General features: G+C 44.7%; 1 protein-coding gene across 8 annotated transcripts in view; it reads right to left on the bottom strand.

Annotated features, from left to right (window-relative positions):
• Positions 1-1,878: 1,878 nt before the first annotated feature.
• The window catches only part of FSTL1 (follistatin like 1), a 50,816-nt gene continuing 32,626 nt past the window's right edge, over positions 1,879-20,068 (bottom strand). For 5 of the 8 annotated variants that reach the window (XR_004349584.1, XR_004349583.1, XR_004349586.1 and 2 more), the window contains 9 exons: positions 19,513-19,617; positions 16,703-16,832; positions 15,835-15,867; positions 14,419-14,549; positions 10,722-10,840; positions 9,295-9,407; positions 8,861-8,971; positions 7,860-7,936; positions 1,879-4,589 (listed from right to left, as the gene is read on the bottom strand). Coding sequence is in view for 3 of the 8 variants with exons in the window: in XM_032629732.1 (XP_032485623.1) it covers positions 4,545-4,589; positions 7,860-7,936; positions 8,861-8,971; positions 9,295-9,407; positions 10,722-10,840; positions 14,419-14,549; positions 15,835-15,867; positions 16,703-16,832; positions 19,513-19,617 (864 nt within the window). In the remaining 5 variants the exon portion in view is untranslated. Of the gene's footprint in view, positions 8,972-9,294; positions 9,408-10,721; positions 10,841-14,418; positions 14,550-15,834; positions 15,868-16,702; positions 16,833-19,512; positions 19,618-20,068 lie in introns of all 8 variants that reach the window. The other 3 variants (XM_032629731.1, XR_004349582.1, XM_032629729.1) reach the window with 3 other exon arrangements.

Genomic DNA, 20,068 nt, shown 5'->3' with positions numbered 1-20,068 from the left:
CCCACTGCCATTATCTTAAAATTCAAGTCACCACTATTTCTCACCTCATTCCTGAAGTAGCCTTCTATCTGGTCCACTACTGCCAGATCTTGCCACCCTCATGACAAAGGGCTAATAATAATACATGAAGAACTATTATAAACCAGTAAGCAAAGGCCAACAACCAACAGAAAATGAACAAAGGTAATGGAAGAAAAGAACAAGGACCAATAATTCACGAAAAGATGCTCAATCTCACATAAGGAATAATAAAATAATTAAAAATAAGTCAATGAGTTACCATTTTTCCTCTGTTAGACACCCCAAAGTTTGAAGACACAGTGCTTGCAAAAATTTGGGAAAATAGATATGCTCAGTGTATGTATTTTTGGTGCAATTGTAGGTAAATGCATGCAACCTCTTTGAAGGACAAGTGGCAATTATAAGCAAATTTATTAAGTGTACACACCCTCTAAGAGGATGAATTTTTTTCACTGTATTTTCTTTGATACAATTTGAATTTTTTCTTTTACCATGTGCATGTATTAGTTTATCAATAAGAAATGTGTTAAATAATTTTTAAAAGTGAACTCCTATTGACAGGAAGACCTCTCATTCAGACAGCAACATGATACTTCCTAGTTACTTCATGAATCAGCCTTCAGCAGCAGTAGCCCAGGGTTTACGTTCTTCATGTCTTCCACCTATGCTACATTTACTCCAGGGCTCTGAGGGCATCTGCTTAGATCTACTCGTTCAATAGACATTTTTTACTCCCTCCTCCCCATTATTTCAGAAGTAATTTAAGAGGACTGTTGGGGACTTGACACAGGCACTCCAAAACTAAAGTTAATCACAGTAATTTGTTCTAATTTACAGAGCTCATAATGTTACACTTTGATTATAGGAAACTTACCTTCTAAATTATGTTTCTTTCAGGCTCCTTTAATTCATTTTCATTTCCTGAACACATGCATACTGTAATAGCAGGAGAAGTGCTCCCAGAGCATGGTAGAAGGTTGGGAGAGGCCAGCCAGCATTTAAAAGTGGTTGTGGACAAGGTACCCTTCAAATTGGGTTTAAGAATTCTGAGAATGAAAGTTTAAAGAATCAAACGGTGATTAATGGGATCAGTAATTTGTAGCAATAACACAACCAGAGATGACATTTTAATATCCGATTAGCATTTGAATAACACTCCAAATCCAATCAAGGTGACCTGGCTATAATTTGAGAGAAGCAAGACTTCTATACATTATGACTAAAATTAAGAAAGCTTAAACCAACTGTAATGAGTTCTCTTGGAAGACAGAATTAATTGTTGCTGGTGGGGAGTACATGATATCTGTAAGAATCACTTGGACAGGGAGATGGAGAACTAGTATTGGTCATGTGTCTCCAAGATAGAGCAAAGCAGAGGGTCTTAACTAGCCAACATTCAGTCCACTTGGAAATGCTTATCCCTATGGTATACACGTGTACCTGGTAAACAGCCACTAAGATTATCCTACCAGATCTTCACATGCTCCCTGTGCCACCTTCCCAGGTTTGTTTGGCTTCTCATACAGGTTTACCTGCAGCCAGCCTCACCCGATGCCATTCAGTCTCATAAGGTCCATGGCAGTTTTTGGAGTCATTTAGTTTAACCTCTACCCAATACTGTTTCCTGACTTCTCATTACTTCCTACCCAGACCCACCATTGGTGATTCTTTTAAATAAACTTGTTCTATCAGTCCTTGAGTAAACCTTTCCCCCTGCAGCTGCAGTCCCGAGATTAGGAGAAACTTTTCAGGCCTTTTTTAAGCCTCCTGAAACTCAAATCTACTTTTATGAGGTAAATGGTTAATGTTCTTGCAACTTTATTTGGCCTTAATTTGGGGGAAAGAAAACAATACAACTATTATTTTAATTTCTTTATTTATCAATAGTATCCAAAAAAAAAAAAATCAAGAGTTAACAAAAAACAAGTTAAATGCAATAAGGAAGCCTACTAAATACAAATACATTTCACAAATACACAGGCAACAGAAACCTGTCCAAATTGCTTCTTGGAATTTGACTGTTTAAAAACACAAGTATAAAGGGAAGACATTCAGACTGGTCCACATGGGCTTATTAGCAGGTGGAGGAGCCCTGCTTTCCAAAAGCAGTGATGGAGTCCAGAGTCATGGCATGTGAGAAGGTTTCCATGGACACTGAATCTTTTTTTTTTTTTTTTTTTTTTTTGGACACTGAATCTTAACAGATGCTGTAATATGTTTATAAAAACCATACACACACAGAGAAAGCCCAAGGAAGCTTGCAGTCTAAGCCCTGTGCTTTTAGAGAGCTGGAGGAACTGAACCCAATTGAATCCTGTTTATTTGCTCCATGCAAAGCTTCATGCAAGACTCCCCAGACTAGGCTATTTAGCAGCTTTCCGTGAATGATTGTCAGATCACATGATCCTATGGTGCAGACAGCAGCTTCCCTATTTACAGGAGGAATGCAGATTTTGCTCTTGGGAATTCAATGTTGCAGGGGAGGGTCGTCTTGGATAGCAACCACTGACCTAAATGTAACTGGTGAGGAGACACTCTGCCTTCTTGCTTTAAACAGACTGGTACTCCTGCCCTCTCTTCCATAGTGTCCAAGGGCTGGCAAATCTTGATCAAGGCGTGCTGTTGGGAGTTCTCCAAGGCACTTTGACAGGGAGGTACATTGCAGACCACACAAGTTGGGTTGGAAGACAGCTTTTAAGTGGGATGATTTACAAAAGCTCAGAATTCTAAACAAAGTGGAATGTTTTCAAAGGAGAAAAAGGAAACCTGTTTAGAAGGAATTCCATTTTCAGCACAACTGTCTCAGAGTTGCCTGTGCAGTATAGCCTACATCATTTCCCTTTGGTGGTCTGTAATCTGCTCTCTGAAAATGAGATCTTATGTCAAGTTTTTAATTTTGTTATTCCAAATGCATCCTAAACATTGTATCGAGTGGAGTTAATTATCACAGAGGCCGAAAGACACAGGAATGACTGACTTCTCCCCAGTCACAGTTTTAAGATTCAATGTCCATTTTTTTCCCTCTCGAAATGTGAAACCTTCTTTCATCCTCATCTCTAAAGGGAAAGCCATTTCTGTTCCCACGAAGGTTAAAGATGAAATGCAAAAGTGAAGAAGACAAAGTGAAGTGGTTCTCTTTCCCACTCTCTTCCTGGGCAGGCTTTACCAGAAGGCTCTACATCACAGCACAACCCGTGGGGCCATTCAGACCGAGGTCAGATTTGGTCAGCTTGTTTTTGGCTGTCTGACTCTTATATAACAACAAGGTTTCATTTATCTTAAAGCAGAAGGAGGAAAATCACATTGTCTCCTTCTGGACCAATTATCAGAACCACAGAATTTACAATTTCTCAAGTCAAAAGTTTAATGCATTCCTACCTGCTGAGGAAACTGAGGCCCAGAAATAGGAAGAGACAGGGACAGAGTCACTCTCCTAGTTAGTGGAGGATCAGTGAGCATATTGATAGGCTGGGACATCTAAGCCTTGCTTAGCTGCACTGGTCTCAATCCTTTGGAATACTGATTTGCATGGATCTATGAGAATGGATGAAAACAAATTAGCTTTTTGGATCTTAAAAGCTTTGTATGGAGACACTTCTCCTGGCTGCTGTCTGAGGTACTCCCTGATCCTCTGACAGACTGCTGACCCACTGGGAGCCAGGGGGCAAACTCTGGGCTGCATCTAGTATGTGGCAGGGCTGGGGGGGAGTCCGGGTGATAGCAGTCCCTGCACAAGGAAGAACCCCAAACTCTCCCACCTCTGAAATGGCAGGACTAATGAAAAATAATTACAAAAGCTTAATTTCTAGTCAAGAAAATAAAATATTAAACAACAACAACAATAATATAATGATAATAACTGAAGAATGAAATCAACTTGCCAAAAAAGTTTACAGAAAAATAGCACCTTTGGTAAAAAGTATTTTAAAAATTTGGTTAGGTCTCTAAGGGGCTCAAAGTCTACAAGTATCTGCATCATTTGGGTGCACCCTCCCAGACACTGGGTAACTAGGAGGATGGCCGTGTATCTAGAGCCAGTGGCTGGGGCCACGAGGAGAAGCACAGATGCTAGAGGTCTGTTATGCTGATGGCAGCAGGAAGGGCTGGAAGCCGAATGCAGTCTTCTCCACTGAGCTTCCCAAATCCCCCCTCTGGGGACAGCCTGCTAAGCTCTTTCTCACTGCCTGCACCCCCCGCAGCATGTTCACAGCTGTGGTAGACTCAGAAGTGTTCCAGATCTGGGTACACTCTCCCAACACCGATGCAGTTTCCCTCCAGCCCCCGAGCACCATTTACAGTTTCTCTCAAAGTACTCCTAGAAATGAAGGCTATGGCCCTTCCCCTCCTAGCCAGCCACCCCCATTTCCTTTACTGCAAAACAAATAGACAAAATAAAACTCATTGCTATACAAGCAAATACTGGTGATTTGGCGATTGTAGCAGACACTTGCGTATACTGGACTCAGCGCTGAAGTGGAAGAGAAGGTGCCAGGCTCTGGACACCTTTCCCAGATGCCTCCTCATTAGATCTCTTTGGTGCTCACTCTCTTGGTCTTTTCAGCTGTTTCCTTTGAGAAGCAAGAGAAAATAAGCATTATGGAATAAAAAAAAAATATTGGCATTTATCTAGTCTTCAAGACTTTACATAGCATGACAGATACATGCTTATGCCGAGTTCTGTTTACTTGTCTATCTCCTCTGTGGATGCTGAACAACTTGAGGACAAGGATCATGTCTTACTCGTGACACGGCTGTATAGGGACTGTTGCTAAATTAAGAGCTGACCCCATTTAAACTCCTATGAAACAATAACGTCAGACATTATTATATTCATGAAGAAATGAAGAAAAGGATGCTAAATGGAGGTGCTACAAAATGTTCTGAATCCAAGTTGGGAGAAGCATTAAAAGTAACAGGCTCGGGACTTCCCTGGTGGCGCAGTGGTTAAGAATCCATCTGCCAACTCAGGGGACATGGGTTTGAGCCCTGGTCCGGCAAGATCCCACATGCTGCGGAGCAACTAAGCCCATGAGCCACTACTAAGCCCACGTGCCACAACTACTGAAGCCCATGCTCTGCAACAAGAGAAGCCACTGCAATGAGAAGCCCTGAGAAGCCTGCGCACCGCAACGAAGAGTAGCCCTCGCTCACAGCAACTAGAGAAAGCCCACAGGCAGCAACGAAGACCTAATGCAGCCCAAAAAACAAACACACACACACGCACACACACACACACACACAAAAGAGCAACAGGCTCTGGAGGCAGATTGCCTGAGCTTGAATCATGGCTGTGTGACTTTCTGGGGGACTTTGGGCATATTATGAAATCTTCTGTCTCAATGTCTTCAACTACAAAATGAGTACTACCTCTTATACCAGTAGCCCATTTCTCCAAAGAAGACATTCTTACTTATAGCCAAAAAGCACACGAGAAGATGCTCAACATCTTTAGTCATTAGGGAGATGAAAATCAAAACTACAATGAGATGCCACTTCACACCCACTAGGATGGCTAATAAAAAATAACGACCATGACAAATGTTGGTGAGTTTGTGGAGGAATTGGAAGAGTGCTGGTGAGGATATAAAATGGTACAGTCACTTTGGAAAATGGTCTGGAAGTTCCTCAAAAGATTAAACACAAAGTTTCCATATGATCCAGCAAATCTCACTCCTAGGTATATACCCAATAGAGCTGAAAACATAAGTCCACACAGAAACTTGTAGAAGAATGTTCATAGCAGAATTGCTTATCATAGCCAAAAAGTAGAAACAACCTAAATATACATCAACTGATGAATGGATATATAAAATGTGGTATATCCAAACCATGAAATGTTATTTCGCCATAAAAAGGAATGAAGTCCTGATTCATGCTGCAACAAGGATAAACCTTGAAAACGTTACACTAAATGAAAAAAGTCAGACAGAAAACGCCATATATCATATGATTCCATTTATATGTGTCCATAATAGGCAAATCTATAGAAATAGAAAGTAGATTAGTGGCTGCCAGGGGCTGGGGGAGGGGAGAATGTAAGTGACTTCAAATGGGTATGGGGTTTCTTTTAGGGAAGATGAAAATGCTCTGGAATTAGACAGTGGTGATGGTTGACAATCTTGTGAATAAATTAAAAACCATTGGATTGTATACTTTAAATGGGTGAGTTTTATGGTATGTGAATTACATCTCAATAAAAAAATTAAATAGGGAATAAAAAACAAGTGTCTGGCATCTAGTACACACTGTCGGTGCCCCATCCATAGCCCGTGCCTTTAACGTTTCAGTACACTGGCCTGGCTTCTTACTGCCAGCAGCTGCATCTCTTTGCCTGAGGCTTTCTCTGGCTGCTGGAGCCTGCTCTGCCCACACATGCTGACAGGGCAGAAATGCCAGGGAATTCATGTTTGCCGGTGGCTGCTCTCAGCCAATGGCTGACGGGAGTTCACACAGGCATAGCCCAGCTCCCTGCTCCCTTGTGCACAGTAACTATTCCTGGAGTTCTGCAACAGGACTAAGCTCCACTTGCTCCCAGTGGTAACGTGCCTGGATACGCACTCTTTATTGTTTCCTTCCCTTCCTGGGCTCTCTTCCCAACTCCCCTTCTGGTGTTTCCTGGGACTGCCTCCCAAATAAACTATTTGTACTTGAGTCCTTGCCTTGGCGTCTGCTTCCGAGGCAACTCACATAAAACAGAGACGCTAAAAAATGTTAGCTATTATCATTCACTCCCCACTGTCTACTCTGATCATTTCTCCACCCTAGATGAAAGGAATTCCTATTAAGTTCTTTCTGCTTTTAAGGGTTTATACTCATCTGGAGGCTCAAGGCTGCTGAAATATGGAAAAACAAAGGGCTAGGAGCTTCTGCATTTGTTTTAAAAAATGACATGAGGTTTCTACACTATCAGTGACAATAATGACAATGCATATGAAAAAGCATCAATAAATATTGGAATTTATTATTAATACTAATAATTCTTGACTTTCAATTCAAATATTTCATGTCAATAGTTCTTGTGACCATTATACTCCTTTAAAACTTATATGTCAGAGAGAAGGCCCATATTACCAGACCCAGTTTACAGACAGATGATTCAAGGAGCAACATCCTCTGTTAAAACTACAGGTAAACCAGTGGAAAGACAGGCTCAGAAGTCCAGCATATCCATGTTTTCTCCCTAGGCCCTCAGAAAAATATGTCAGTGGATCACTATTCTGCTAAGAACCTTTTCGCCAAGAAGGTCTTCAACTTAATGACATAGAATACTGATTTATTATTTTCTCAAGTCTCTAGGAAGCAGAATCTCTAAGTTTCCAGGCTATGTTCTAGCTAGCTTGGCATTTAACTTAAATCCTTTCTGCTGTGGCCCAAATCCACTAATTTCATGCTCATTGAGAGCCAACTGTACACCAGACCCTGTGCTAAATGCAGGGCTACAATGGTGAGCAAGTCATAGAGCCTGCCCTCAAGAGGCTCACAGTCTTTGGGTCTGGGCACTGGTGGTGAAAAGAAATAGGAGGTTTTTTAGACTATGCTCATTTGCAAACCACTTCCAACACATTTGCAAACCACCACTCAGCTGATTCTAACTTATAAAGCAATGTACCAAGTTGTAACCTACATCTGTTGGGGCATACTGGCCCCACGAGGACTCCGTCAGGGAGCTATATGTATCATGGTTTGCGTAATACAGGTATACAGGTATATCGTTCGGGACCTAATGTATGGGACAGAGCACATCTCCTTGGTCACCTGGGGAGTTAGGCAGTGTCTGAGTGGTGGAAGGGCCTGGTGGCAACAGGGATACCTGAACCAGCGTGGAGGCTGCAACTCACCTGGTGCTTTTGGAGCTCCTCAACATATCTGGTCATTTCCTCCTCTGTATGGGTCTGGGCCCCCTTCTGATTCTTTCCTGTAAGAAGAACCAAGGCTCAGAGCAGTGGTGGCTGAGGGAGGCCAGTTAGGGATCCCCACTAACATCTACCTTTTAGGCTCTCAATTTCATTTCCCATTTACCATATGGAAGGCGAGGTGAATTACCCACATTTCTCTAACTATAAAGTGTCCCAGTGCAATGGACACCTCCAAAGTAATGTACGTGGTAGTAAGTGACTGGGCCAGGGCCCAAATCCAGGCCAAGGGGAGACGGATGGAGCTGGGGTTCTAGAAAACTTTTCTGAAACATCTCTTTGTAGAAGGGTGATAGTGGTGATGCTGGCTTGTGCACGGCCCCCTCCTCCCCAAACTCTCCCTGACATCTCTATCTCCCAACCCACCCTGCCCATGTCTCAACTATCTCAACTTTCTCTTTTTTGGGGGACCCAATGCTGTTAATTCAAACATGTCTATGAACATGCCTCCTTCTCCTGCTTGGCATGGATGGCAAGCAAGAGTCATTTTGTCTTCCAACCACCTAAGTCTTTGACATACAGGATTTCCTAAGCTGTCATAAGGATTAAGTGGGTTAATATGTAAAGTGCTTAGAAGAAATGCATGTAGTTCTCACTCTTATGCATTTGCTTTCTTTATTATTATGACCATTCTAATCTCTTATCAACATTTGATCTTGTCCTGGGTCTCGAACCTCTCTTGTTCCAAACCTCTGGAGTGACTTTCCAACATAATGCATCTGGCATAAGTGCTTTGCCCTCAATGCTGCCCCGTGAGAGCTCTGACATTACAAGTATGAGCCAGTCTCTTGCTCCCCAGTTTGCTTGCTGGGACCCAGCCACTGCATTCTTCCCCACCATCCCCACCCTGACTTCTCTCATGGTGATTTCACGACGGAAGTTGTCTCCGTGCCGTCCCTTCTTTCTGCGTGAGGCGCACAGCTCACCGTCACAGGTCATGGCTGTGCAGACCCAGTTTCCACAGGCACACACACAGCGGTTACAGTCCACCTCGGTCTCAGCTCCATCAGCATATGTTTCGTCCTCCAGAGCACACTCTGTGGGACCAGAAATAAGAGGCAAGAGTTTAGGGCGAGGGTGGAACAGGACGTCTTGGCTATAGTCTGTGCATGTTACCCCTTTCCCAGACAAGACCTGCTTGTCCCTCAGAGGCACCATATCTGAGCAAACGCCACCAACAACCTGAAGATTTTTGGACCTGAATCTCAGCTCGGAGATGCTGGGCTGGCGCCCAGTCCAGAATCGTGGAAGGGAATTTTCTTAGTAAGCTCTGCAGAGTTCCACGATCCCCTCTATCTTGGCCCCCTCTAAATGTCCCCACTCCCTACAACCCCCTCCCTATTTCTTAGCTTAGGCATACTCTTTTCCGGAGGGTTGAAGGCTGGATTGAGACACTTGAGGAACTCTTGGAAGCTGAGTTTCCAGTCAGCATTTTCATCAGACAGTTCAATGAGAGCATCGATACAGAGTCCTCTGAAATGAAACACAGGAGAAACGTGTCAGCAAGACCTCAGCTTCAGTCCCAAAGAAAGGAATTAATAAGCATCAGGATTACACAGACCTAGGCCTCCACAGGCGGCCAAGGGGACTATTTAAAGAGAACATTTCTACACTGACCTCCTACAACCATTATGCGACCCGACTCCTGTAAGCATCCAACCTTTAGTTTATTACATGGGATGTCAGATCACTCAAGCTGTTCAAATATGCCCAAGATGACTAGAGTTTCCTGGATGGTTTCGTCCACTTGGATTGGCAAATGTTTCACCACCTGCATACCTTCCACTAGCAGTTGCCTTTTCCCATGCTATGCATGTCAAGTCAACCCAACTAGAAAAATCAAACAGAAGTGGTAGGAACAGATGATATGAAATGCATGTGTGATTTGAAAGAACATGAGTTGAAGCCAGCATCACCACTATCACCCCTCTGCAAAGAGATCTTTCAGAAAAGTTTTCTAGAACTCCAGCTCCCTCCGTCTCCCCTTGGCCTGGATTTGAGTCCTGGCTCAACCACTTACAGCCCAAATGGCCTTGGGCTAGTTATTCAACCTTCCCGCACCTGTTTTCTCATCTGTAAACTGGGAATGAGGAGCCCTCCTTCACTGGGATATTATGGGGATCAGATGTTGAACTTGTAAAATATTACCTCATTTCAGGTTATCAAAATATGAAGGATTTACAGATATTATACTTTAAGGTCATGGGCTATTATTAGGAAAGAATCCTAGAATCTGGGTTTCATGCTTTGAAATCTTTTGAACAAATAGGTGCTTTTCCTATTTTTAATTCTTACCAGTATACTGGAACCACACCAGAAGTTTCTTAGGGGTTAATTTTTATTAATATTTACTCTGGAATAATACCAGAAAAGGAGAGGAACGTGCTTACATTTGTAACAATTAGAGTCCTCTACATGAAATAGCACTGGTTATCTTACAATCAGGACTAAAGCTATTTTAGACCTATCGTTAAATAGAACATTAAAGTAATTCCTTAAGAAAATTAAACATCACCCATGACACTCAGAAACAACTTTGGTCTGATGTGATCATTTATCTTAAAATTACATTCTTCCATTCCTTGCAATTTCTGGCCAAAAACAGTAACTACTTGATCAGATATCATAACGTTCACAGAAGAGACCAGGACAGAATCCCTATTTTGCTTTTTATTTCACATTGACTTTGACACTGGTGGCTCCTGTGCAGGTAGGAAGGGGTTCAAATCTCTCCTCTTATCCAGCCTTCCCTCGTGGGCCTCTCCCTTACCCGCTCACTCCACTCACCTAAGCAGCTTGTTGTTCCCCTGGTCTGCATAGGTAGTGATGTTGATGGCAGTTTCATTTTGCTCCACAAATTTCAAAAATTCGCTGGAGTCCAAGCGAGAGTCACCATTATCAAAGTTCTAGAAAGGGGACAAGGTGATCTTTCAGAAATGTTTTGTAAAACCCCAGCTCTATCATTCCCCCATTCAGCTTGACCCATCTCTGGTTCATCTTGTTCTTGACACTGTCCAACCCTGCTCTGCCCTTTGAGCAAAAAAAGGTTCAAAGCCCTGGGGCACCCAGAGAAGGAAGGCACCTGTGCCCCAAGATGAGAGAGTCAAAGTGTCTGGGCAGAGGTCACTGAGGGCCTTTCAATCCTAGACCCTGCTCAGGATGGCAGCCTGAACCTAGGCCTGCACTGTCCAAGGAGCCTGGGGGTGCTTAAGAGGTCTCTGTAGCCGCGTCCCTGACCCTGTTCCAGACATTCTTGACTTCACTCCACCACTCCATGTTCTCAAACCCTAATGATCATGGAACAAACTTGTGACTCAGAATCTGTGTCGGAGCCCAGGATGTGTATTTCTAACAAGCTGCTTGGGAACAATGGTGCAGGTGACCCTCAGAGCTCACTTTGGGAATCACAGGACCATTTCTTGCTGCTTGAATTCCAGCCTCCCTGGCCTGCTCTCAGTGCTTACTTCTTACACTGGTACACCGAGCTGAACTCATCAGTGAGGAGTCAAAGGCAAAGGCCCCTGCATGTTATTTGCATTGATAACCTGCCCGTGGAGGTGGTGCAAGCCCCCTACCCCTCCACCCTATGCTGCAGGCTACACTGTAGATGGTGCAGCCTGTCCTCATGACCCAGCTCACACGCCATGAGCACAAGGCAAGGGTGTAGGGAGCTCAGTACTGTCCTCCCTTTGGCAAGATGCTAAACTGAGACCTTAGCCATCTGGGACAATTCAGGATGCCCAGGCCCTAGCTGCAGGAGGAGGGTGGCAATTTCAAGGCTCTGATCAAAGTCCAAGTTGGATAACTGCTGCTCTCCTAAATAGTTCTAGTGGAAAAATTTTTTTTTCAAAGTTCTTTCTCTAGGCTGCCTCATATTGCTACCCTGGGAAATAATCTGCACCCCCATGTTACTTTCAAAGTGGCTCCCAGGCGGTGGAAGGGATTCTGGAAGAAAAGTCTGACCAGGTGGAAGGGAAAGATACAGCTACTGACTCTCCTTGCATGACTCATGTGTCATGTGCATTCTACACTAAGGTTGTAAATCTTTCCGTGGTATGTATGACGGGTACATATAAAACAACCCTGTAGGCCTTTGCTTAATCCCTAGTTATCATTCTCATCCTAATTCCTAGGAAAAGGTCTCAGATCTCTGGTCACTATACTTATACCCTGGCTCCAATTTCAGCCGTGGCCACCAGGAATTCAGGGTGTGTGTGTGTGTGACACGGTCATAAAAGGCTCTTTCTACCCGGTCTTCCCCTCTTCACTCTGTTATGCTTTTGTCTAAAAATTGTGACCGAAACACCAGTTGAGATGAGAGTCTGATTCTGGTCTTATCCAAATTCCGACTAGATTTGTTTTGCAACTGATTTTGAGGTAAGGAATGCCGACTGGGCTAGAGGGCAATTCACTGGTTTAGAAACAGTCTCTGTGAGATACTGATCTCTCAGCAACAGGCAGCTGTCTGCCTAGTGGGAGGAAGCCTCCCTTTGAAGATTGCACCATAGGGTTCTTTGATAATCATCAACAAGTAGATAGTGAAAACCCTGTTTTCTCGGAAGACGCTGGGGAGAGTGAGCGTTTGTTTGTCAGTCAGGAGTAAGCTTTCTTGGTTAGCATGAGAATGCCCTACAGAAAAGCTACTTTCTCAAGTGGCCTTGCAGTGTTTAGATGGGAGCCTATTAGAGAGAGTTACTGCCAGAGGAGGTGGAGATGTGTGGAGGGGGTGTGTGGCCCTGGTCCTTGAGAATCAAATTAACAGCAGCTGCCAGTGATGCCCACGGCAGGGTGCCATCAAGGGGCCACCAGAACGGTTACAAGGTTCCAGGAGGTCTCCTGGAAAGAGCGTCCTGGGCCCCACGGCTCCTGGGTTGTAATGACCATGGCAAAGTCACTGCTCACGACCGACCCAGCAGGTGCTGTTCACTTGGCTTTTGAAAAATCATTTTCTTTTAAGTAACCTTCTGCTCCTGTCTGACTCTCCTGGCTCCTTTCTGTAGACAAGGAAACGCCCCTGCCCCCAGGGCTCTCTAATGTGGGAGTAGTTGAGAGAGAAGACAGAGTGAGAGGCTGTGCTTTCTCTTCTCAAACACTTGGAATCCAGAGAGATTTACTTTCTGTCACAGAGAGAAACTTCTACCTAAGGACGGTAACGCAAATGAAGTCCTAAATGACCAATATCCTACTTCAACCCAACCTGGTATGTTTCCATCTGTGGGGTCCATGATGCCAGTTAGAAAGAGGAAGCCACAGACTAGGCAGGTGTTGACCACATTCAGTGGCCACAGAGGTGCCAAGAAGTCCCTTGTGTGTGTGTGCATTGCCCCCGCGTCCGGGCTGGCTAGGCCTGCGACATACCCTGGGGGCATGTGAGGGCGTCCGTCTGGGGATGAGCCTCCAAGGGCATCTACCCAGAGATGTGTGTGTCTGTAAGTGAGGGGGTCTTTTGTGCAGGTGTGGGAATGAGGGCACCTGAACGTGTGTGTAGGATGTGTCTCTGTGTGGCATGCACATCTCTGTATGTGGTGTGTGTACGTCTGTGTTTCTGTGTGTGGTATGTTTATGAGTGTGATGTACCTATGTGTGCGACTATGTCCTTATCAGTCAGCAGGAAGAGCGCCATTAACTGCTTCTTCCAACAACTGTCTCAAGCTCTCTGAAAGATCTCCACATCATGGCAGCCTTACTCATTGCTAAACACTATTCCCTCCCTCGTTTTCCTCTTTTAAAGCAGCATCTTTCCTCCCTCCAACTGGAACGATCTGTTTCTTCAGCTAAACACAATGGGAACAGCAATATCTAGGTTCATGAAGAATTCTGAACCCATGAAACACCAGTCCATTGACTCTCCTCAGATGAAGAGAAACTCTGCAGGCCATGGATGGTCAAGTTAAAGACTTAGAGAAGGGCTTGCAGTGGTTGAGAGTCCGCCTGCCGATGCAGGGGACATGGGTTTGTGCCCCGGTCCGGGAAGATCCCACATGCCTCGGAGTGGCTGGGCCCGTGGGCCATGGCCGCTGGGGCTGCGCGTCCGGGGCCTATGCTCCGCAACAGGAGGGGCCACGGCGGTGAGAGGCCCGCGTACCGCAAAAGAAAGAAAAAAAAAAAAAAAAGACTTAGAGAAAAGCCAAACTGGGTGGGAAAGAGGCTGAAGTGGCCTGGGTCTGGGTATTGGCAGGCAGCTCTACAAGGTGTCATATGGAGGATGGGGATACAGCCTGGCCATATTTTTCATGGACAGGCTCTCCAAGACCTTTGTGGCTTTAATTGCCCAAAGGGAGCAGCCCATGTGTGTTAGATCCCAAAGGCTGGACTCCTGGAGTCCCACTGTCTGTCACAGCTTCATGGAATGATCTATGAAGAAACTTAGGGACTCTAGGCAGGTTTATGTTTCCTTGTGGTCTGGGAAGATGTGATCAGGTAATGGGAGAGGAAGACTCTCTTTCTCTGGGCTGAACAGTCTTTGACTCCAACTCTGGTTTACCTTAAAGTACTTGTCTAGGATTTCACTGTAGTTGCTGCCTTTAGAGAACCAGCCATCTGGGATGATCTCCGCTTCCAGCCACTGGATGATGCGACGCCGGAGATCATCGCGGTTGGACTGATAGCAAACGACTGCAGGAAAGGGGAGGGAGGTCAGCCGAGCAGTGAGGACCCCAATGTCACCCAGCACCGCGCACGTGGGGACTCAGTGCCCAGGAATCTGCATGTGTCATCTCACTGAATTCTCACAGCAATCCAGGGAGAAAGGATTATCACACACATTTACAGAGGAGTCAGCCCAGGGTACACACTAGAGAGTATCTAACCCAGGATTCAAGCTCATGTCTAAAATATAAAGTTTGAGAATGTTGAAACAGAGATTATGTTGCTAAGGCGAGAAAAAAGAAAGAAAAACAAAGGACATTTTCATTAACTTTAGGAAGCTGAGGGGAAAAAAAAAAATCAATCAATCAATAGAACAGCTCTCTTGGCTCAAAAATGAGCTGAAATAATAAACGAATAAGTGAAAACATTACAATTCTTTATGCACTGGATTTCTGATTCTTTCTATATAGCTTTTCGTCTCTCTCACTTAAAAACTTCTCCCACTTAAAATTTTATACTTTATTATGAACAACAGAAAATGAGGCCAAGGAAGGGCACATTGAAGCCCTGCTCTGGACAGCTGTTCATTGTAAGCCACATGGCAACAACAGGTGGGGCTGAGAGTCCAGTGGATGGGGAAGCAGAGAAGGGAAAGCTTTGGCAAAAGGGAATTCCTGGAGGCAACACATGTTGGGATGTTAAAAGGGCACTGAGCCAGGGAAATGAAACTATGGGCACTTTCCCCCACTCTGCCACTTCCTAGCTGTGTGACTCAGGGAAATTTACTTAACTTCTCTGAGCCTAGATTTCCTCATCTATAAGGTAATTATAGTAAAAGCTACTTCACAAGGTTATTGTGAGGATCTAAGGAAAAGTGTATGCTGAAGGAGTCTGGTAACTATAAATCATGAGGAAATTTTAAATTTGTATTCATAGAAAACCATGGAAAGAGTCTCACTGTCATTTCCAATCACCCCTTTCAAAACGAGTGTCCTATCTGATTCTCCTTGTTCTGTGACACCCGCAGGTCTCACAGAGCACTGAAGGAGGGACTTGGTGGCTTTCCCATCCTTGCAGTTCAATCATTACTCAGCAAAAATGGAAAACACAGCCAACATTCTGACCCAACCAGCTGTTTCCCATGACAAGCACAAAAAAATGCAGTTTTGCAGCTTTTGTGAGCTATGTTGAGGAGTGACCAGTTCTGGGTCACAAGTTCTGACACACTGAAGATCTTGTGAGCTTTGGCAGGGATTGTGGAACATGGGATTTCCTCCCTAAGATGCACACCGTAGAAGAAACAGGCACTCACCTGGGCTGGCAGATGGACTTACAGATTTCTTCTCTGCAAGACAAAAGGAGAAAATGCATAATGCAAAGTGAAGAAAAAAGAAATTTCTGTGTATTGCTAGGATTAAAACTGCCCACATTAAGGGGGCCACTTATATCTTTCCATCACTTCGTCTTGAGTCCTTATATCCTCTCCTTCCAGGTCCCACGTTTGGGGATCTTTGCTTCCCTGCTTTGTTTGACATTTTGAGGCCACTGAGTTACCCTCCTGATATCACACCTCCTATTGTTAGCTTGCGGGGGGCGCGGTGCTGCTGGGGGTTTGAGAATTCATACAGAATCATTATGGACAAAGAAATGGAGACCAACATGTGGGAAACAGCTTCTTATTTCTCCAAGGAAGTTCAAGGCTGGCCAGGCGGCTGGTGTCTCGGTAGCAACAAGCTTGGGACCCCTTCCCTCTTACCTTAATAGCAATGGTTTGAGTGTGAATTAGAGGAAATATAATATTATCAGGGCTGAGAGGTGCCCAAATTTAAAAAGCATAGGATATGTGAAATTTATCTGCTTTCTAAAAAGGTACAGAATTCAGTTAAATGCTACCATATTATTGACTGTTGATGTGGTTCCCTATCCACTATCCATCTCCAGACAGCACTGAAAGCCACATTGGGAATCTGATGCAGGAAGCACAGGGCAGAGGCCTGGGCCACCCAGGGCAAACCCAGCAGGCTCATGAGCACCAAGGGGGTGCCTCTCCAAGCAACTGGGTGGTCTCCACAGCTTTGGGCACTATGCTCAGGGTGGAAAGGACTCCAGGAAGCCAGACACTGCTCCGTTCCATGGCTCCCCAGCTGGAGCTGTGATGTGGTGATGAGAGCACTCTTTACCTTTGCAGTGTCCATCGTAATCGACCTGGATTTTGGATCCAGTGAGGCAGGCATCTCTATGCAGCTCGCAGTGGTTGAGGTAGGTCTTGCTGTTGCTGCCACACACAGGCCTCTTGTGAGGTTTGCATTGCTGAAACAGACCGCGGAGGACGTTGGTGCAGTTAGGGCTGAGTTGTGTGTGCACACGTGCACACACGCACACGCACACAGAGCCATCTTGTGAGGGGAGTCCCCACCAGCAGAGATGCCTTCTAATCCGCCAGGGCAACAGGGAGCCTCAGCTCTGGCATCAGTGACCTTACCTCACTCATTGTTAGCAGGACCACAGCACCTTGCAGCCCCTCGTGGTGCTCTGTGCTGATCCTGGCCCAGGGTCATCTCTTCTTCTCAATGAAAAGAAATAAATCCCCCCTACTCCAACCCTATCAAATTAGCAGGAAGGGCATTTTATTCGAAGTCAGGAATCTGGATTATTTATCACTCTATCATTTTGTAGAAAGTCAATCAATGTCTCTGGATGATCTAAGATCCCTTAAAATTCCAACATTCTTTTTTCTTTTGGCACGCGGGCCTCTCACTGTTGTGGTCTCTCCCGTTGCGGAGCACAGGCTCCGGACGCGCAGGCTCAGCGGCCACGGCTCACAGGCCTAGCCGCTCCGCGGCATGTGGGATCTTCCCGGACCGGGGCACGAACCCGTGTCCCCTGCATCGGCAGGCGGACTCTCAACCACTGCGCCACCGGGTAAGCCCTAAATTCCAACATTCTACGACACAAAACAGCCAGAGCTGGGAATGTGGAGAGACTGAGCACATACAGCTCCCTACCCCCATCACCCCAATTCTTCACTTATTCCAGGGTCTAGCTACAAGAATCTTTGCTCTCTGGCTTTATTTAGTATTTTGTTTTTCTCCTAATCTCACAACAGTTGCTGTGAGGCAGGGGCAGGGGGTGCCTGGGTCTTTGTGAAGTACTACATAGTAAATGAACTAAGGTTCACTTGGCAACCTGATTCTACTTGGCTATACTATATAAAGTAAAGTGCCATTGTGACAGGCAAGCTCAGTTTCTTTAGACTTCATGATTTTTTTTTAGTTTCTTTTAAATTCATTTAATTTAATTTATTTATTTATTATTTTTGGCTGTGCACGGGCTTTCTCTAGTTGCAGCAAGCGGGGGCTACTCTTTGTTGTGGTGCGTGGGCGGTGGCTTCTCCTGCTGTGGAGCACGGGCTCTAGGCGGGCGGGCTTCAGTAGTTGTGGCACGTGAGCTCAGTAGTTGTGATTCGTGGGCTCTAGAGTGCAGGCTCAGTAGCTGTCGTACACGAGCTTAGTTGCTCCGCGGCATGTGGGAGCCTCCCGGACCAGGGCTCGAACCCGTGTCCCCTGCATTGGCAGGAGGGAAGCCCGAGACTTCCATGGTTTTTGAAAGGGGTAAGGGGGGAGCAAGTTCTGCTCAGACCTAATAAAGGCACTAAAGTAAAAATGAGCAGCTGTGGTAAAAGAACACAGAACCCCGGAACTGGAAAGTAGCCCAACCTTTCCAACTTATAGACCAGAATACCAAAGCCCAGAAAGACAAACTTCTTTTAACCAATACTTACCACTGGGTTCTTACCATGTGCTGGCCCTGAGCAAAGCCAAACATGGTCTGTCTTTATGGCATCCAGTGGCAACTAATTTGTTTAAAATCACACAATGATATATGGCTGAGCTGAGGCTAGACACCAGGTTTCTGGACCCTAAATGGCCACGTAGTGGCCAGGAACACCACTAGTGAGGACATCCCAGAGTCCCCAGCAGATTTGGTTTGCAGGTTTCTGAGTTGGGGACTTCCTTTCTGGGACAATGGGTCAGGATCTTTCAACAGGGGACTAAGGTGGATGTATTTACTTGTAGAATTACAGATGAATTTCCAGTCTTGGGTTCATTTGACAGAAAGGGGAAAAAAGGGCATACATCCAGGTTATTTATGCTTGCCAAGAGCAAGAATCCTGCCTACAAAAGAAGTATTTCTTAAAAGGTCACTTTGTTTTTTAAACTTCATTAAAAACAAAACCAAACCTGAGAAATCTGCATTCCATCTAGTATTTTAAAATATGCATATCCTTTGACCTAGCACGCCCCAGTGGGACTCTTTATCCTACAGAGATAAAGCCAGCAGCATGTAAGAACGTTTATAGAAAGATGTCATTGTTTGTAGTGGTAAACAACCCATGAAACAACCTAAATGTCCATCTATAGGAAAATGATTACATAAATCTGGTTCCTGTACATCACTAAATATTGAGCTATTAAAAAATGAGTTAGAACTATATATGCTGACCTAGAGGGTTGTTGTTATATATTAATGAGTATAAGATACAAGTTGCATATATCTAGATCTGTCTATATTACGATCCCATTTTTGTATAAAATAGGGGGAAACCCTATATGTTTATAGCTGCATAGAAAACAAACCCATGTGGAACAAATATACACCAAACTGTTTACACTGGTTATTTCAGACTAATGGGATTTGAGGGTTATGGGGAAGATTATTAATTTTATGTTTGCATAAACGTCTGTACTACTTGACTTATAAAAAGCAATTGTTAATTTTGTAATTTAAAACTCTTATAAAGCTAAACGTTTTTTAAAAGGAAAAATATCCCTACATTCACATCTGATTTTTAACTTCTGAGATAAAAATTTCACTTCTCTCAGATAGACAAGGTGTGCTTTTATAAAGATGATGAAATCGTTGGCACTGCTCTGCAGACTGGTAGCTCCAGCGAGATAACCACACTCTGGCTCCCACCCTCGGGACTTACCTCAATGCAGAGGCAGGTGGGCTCTCCCTTCTCTGTGACTGCACATTCCCGGCCGGCTCCACAAAACACATTGGCACAGATCTTGGATTTGCTCCTTGGTTCCTCCTAAAACACAAAACCATCAAGGAAACCCTTGTGTCAGTGAGATGAGCCCATCTCCGGATGAGCCAATGGTGGTGATTATCTCTCAGGCTCGGGCCGTGGCCTAGAGTCGAGGCTCATGGTGCTGAAGGGTCCTAAACAGCCAGAAGTTCTCCCCAACAGCCAGCATCCGTCTTGCTGGCACTGCTCCTTCTCAGGCCCAGCTCCCTATGAATCTCTAAGATTGTTTCTCAAAGAGCAAGAGCTTCTTTCTTGCAGGCTTCCTTTCTTCTAAAACGTTTATTGAGCACCCAATAAATGCCAATACTAGGCTAAGGACTGGAGATAAAAAGGCATAGTCCCTGTCCTCAAGAAGCTCCATGGCTATCCAAGGAAACAGAATAAAGAGACCTCTAGAAAGCAATGAGGAAGTGTTAACAACAGGAAGGTGAGACTCAAACAAGACTTTCTGAAG

The sequence above is a fragment of the Phocoena sinus genome, chromosome 4 (assembly GCF_008692025.1).
Source record: "Phocoena sinus isolate mPhoSin1 chromosome 4, mPhoSin1.pri, whole genome shotgun sequence".
Taxonomy (NCBI): Eukaryota; Metazoa; Chordata; class Mammalia; order Artiodactyla; family Phocoenidae; genus Phocoena; species Phocoena sinus.
This window is presented reverse-complemented; position numbering and strand designations above follow the sequence as displayed.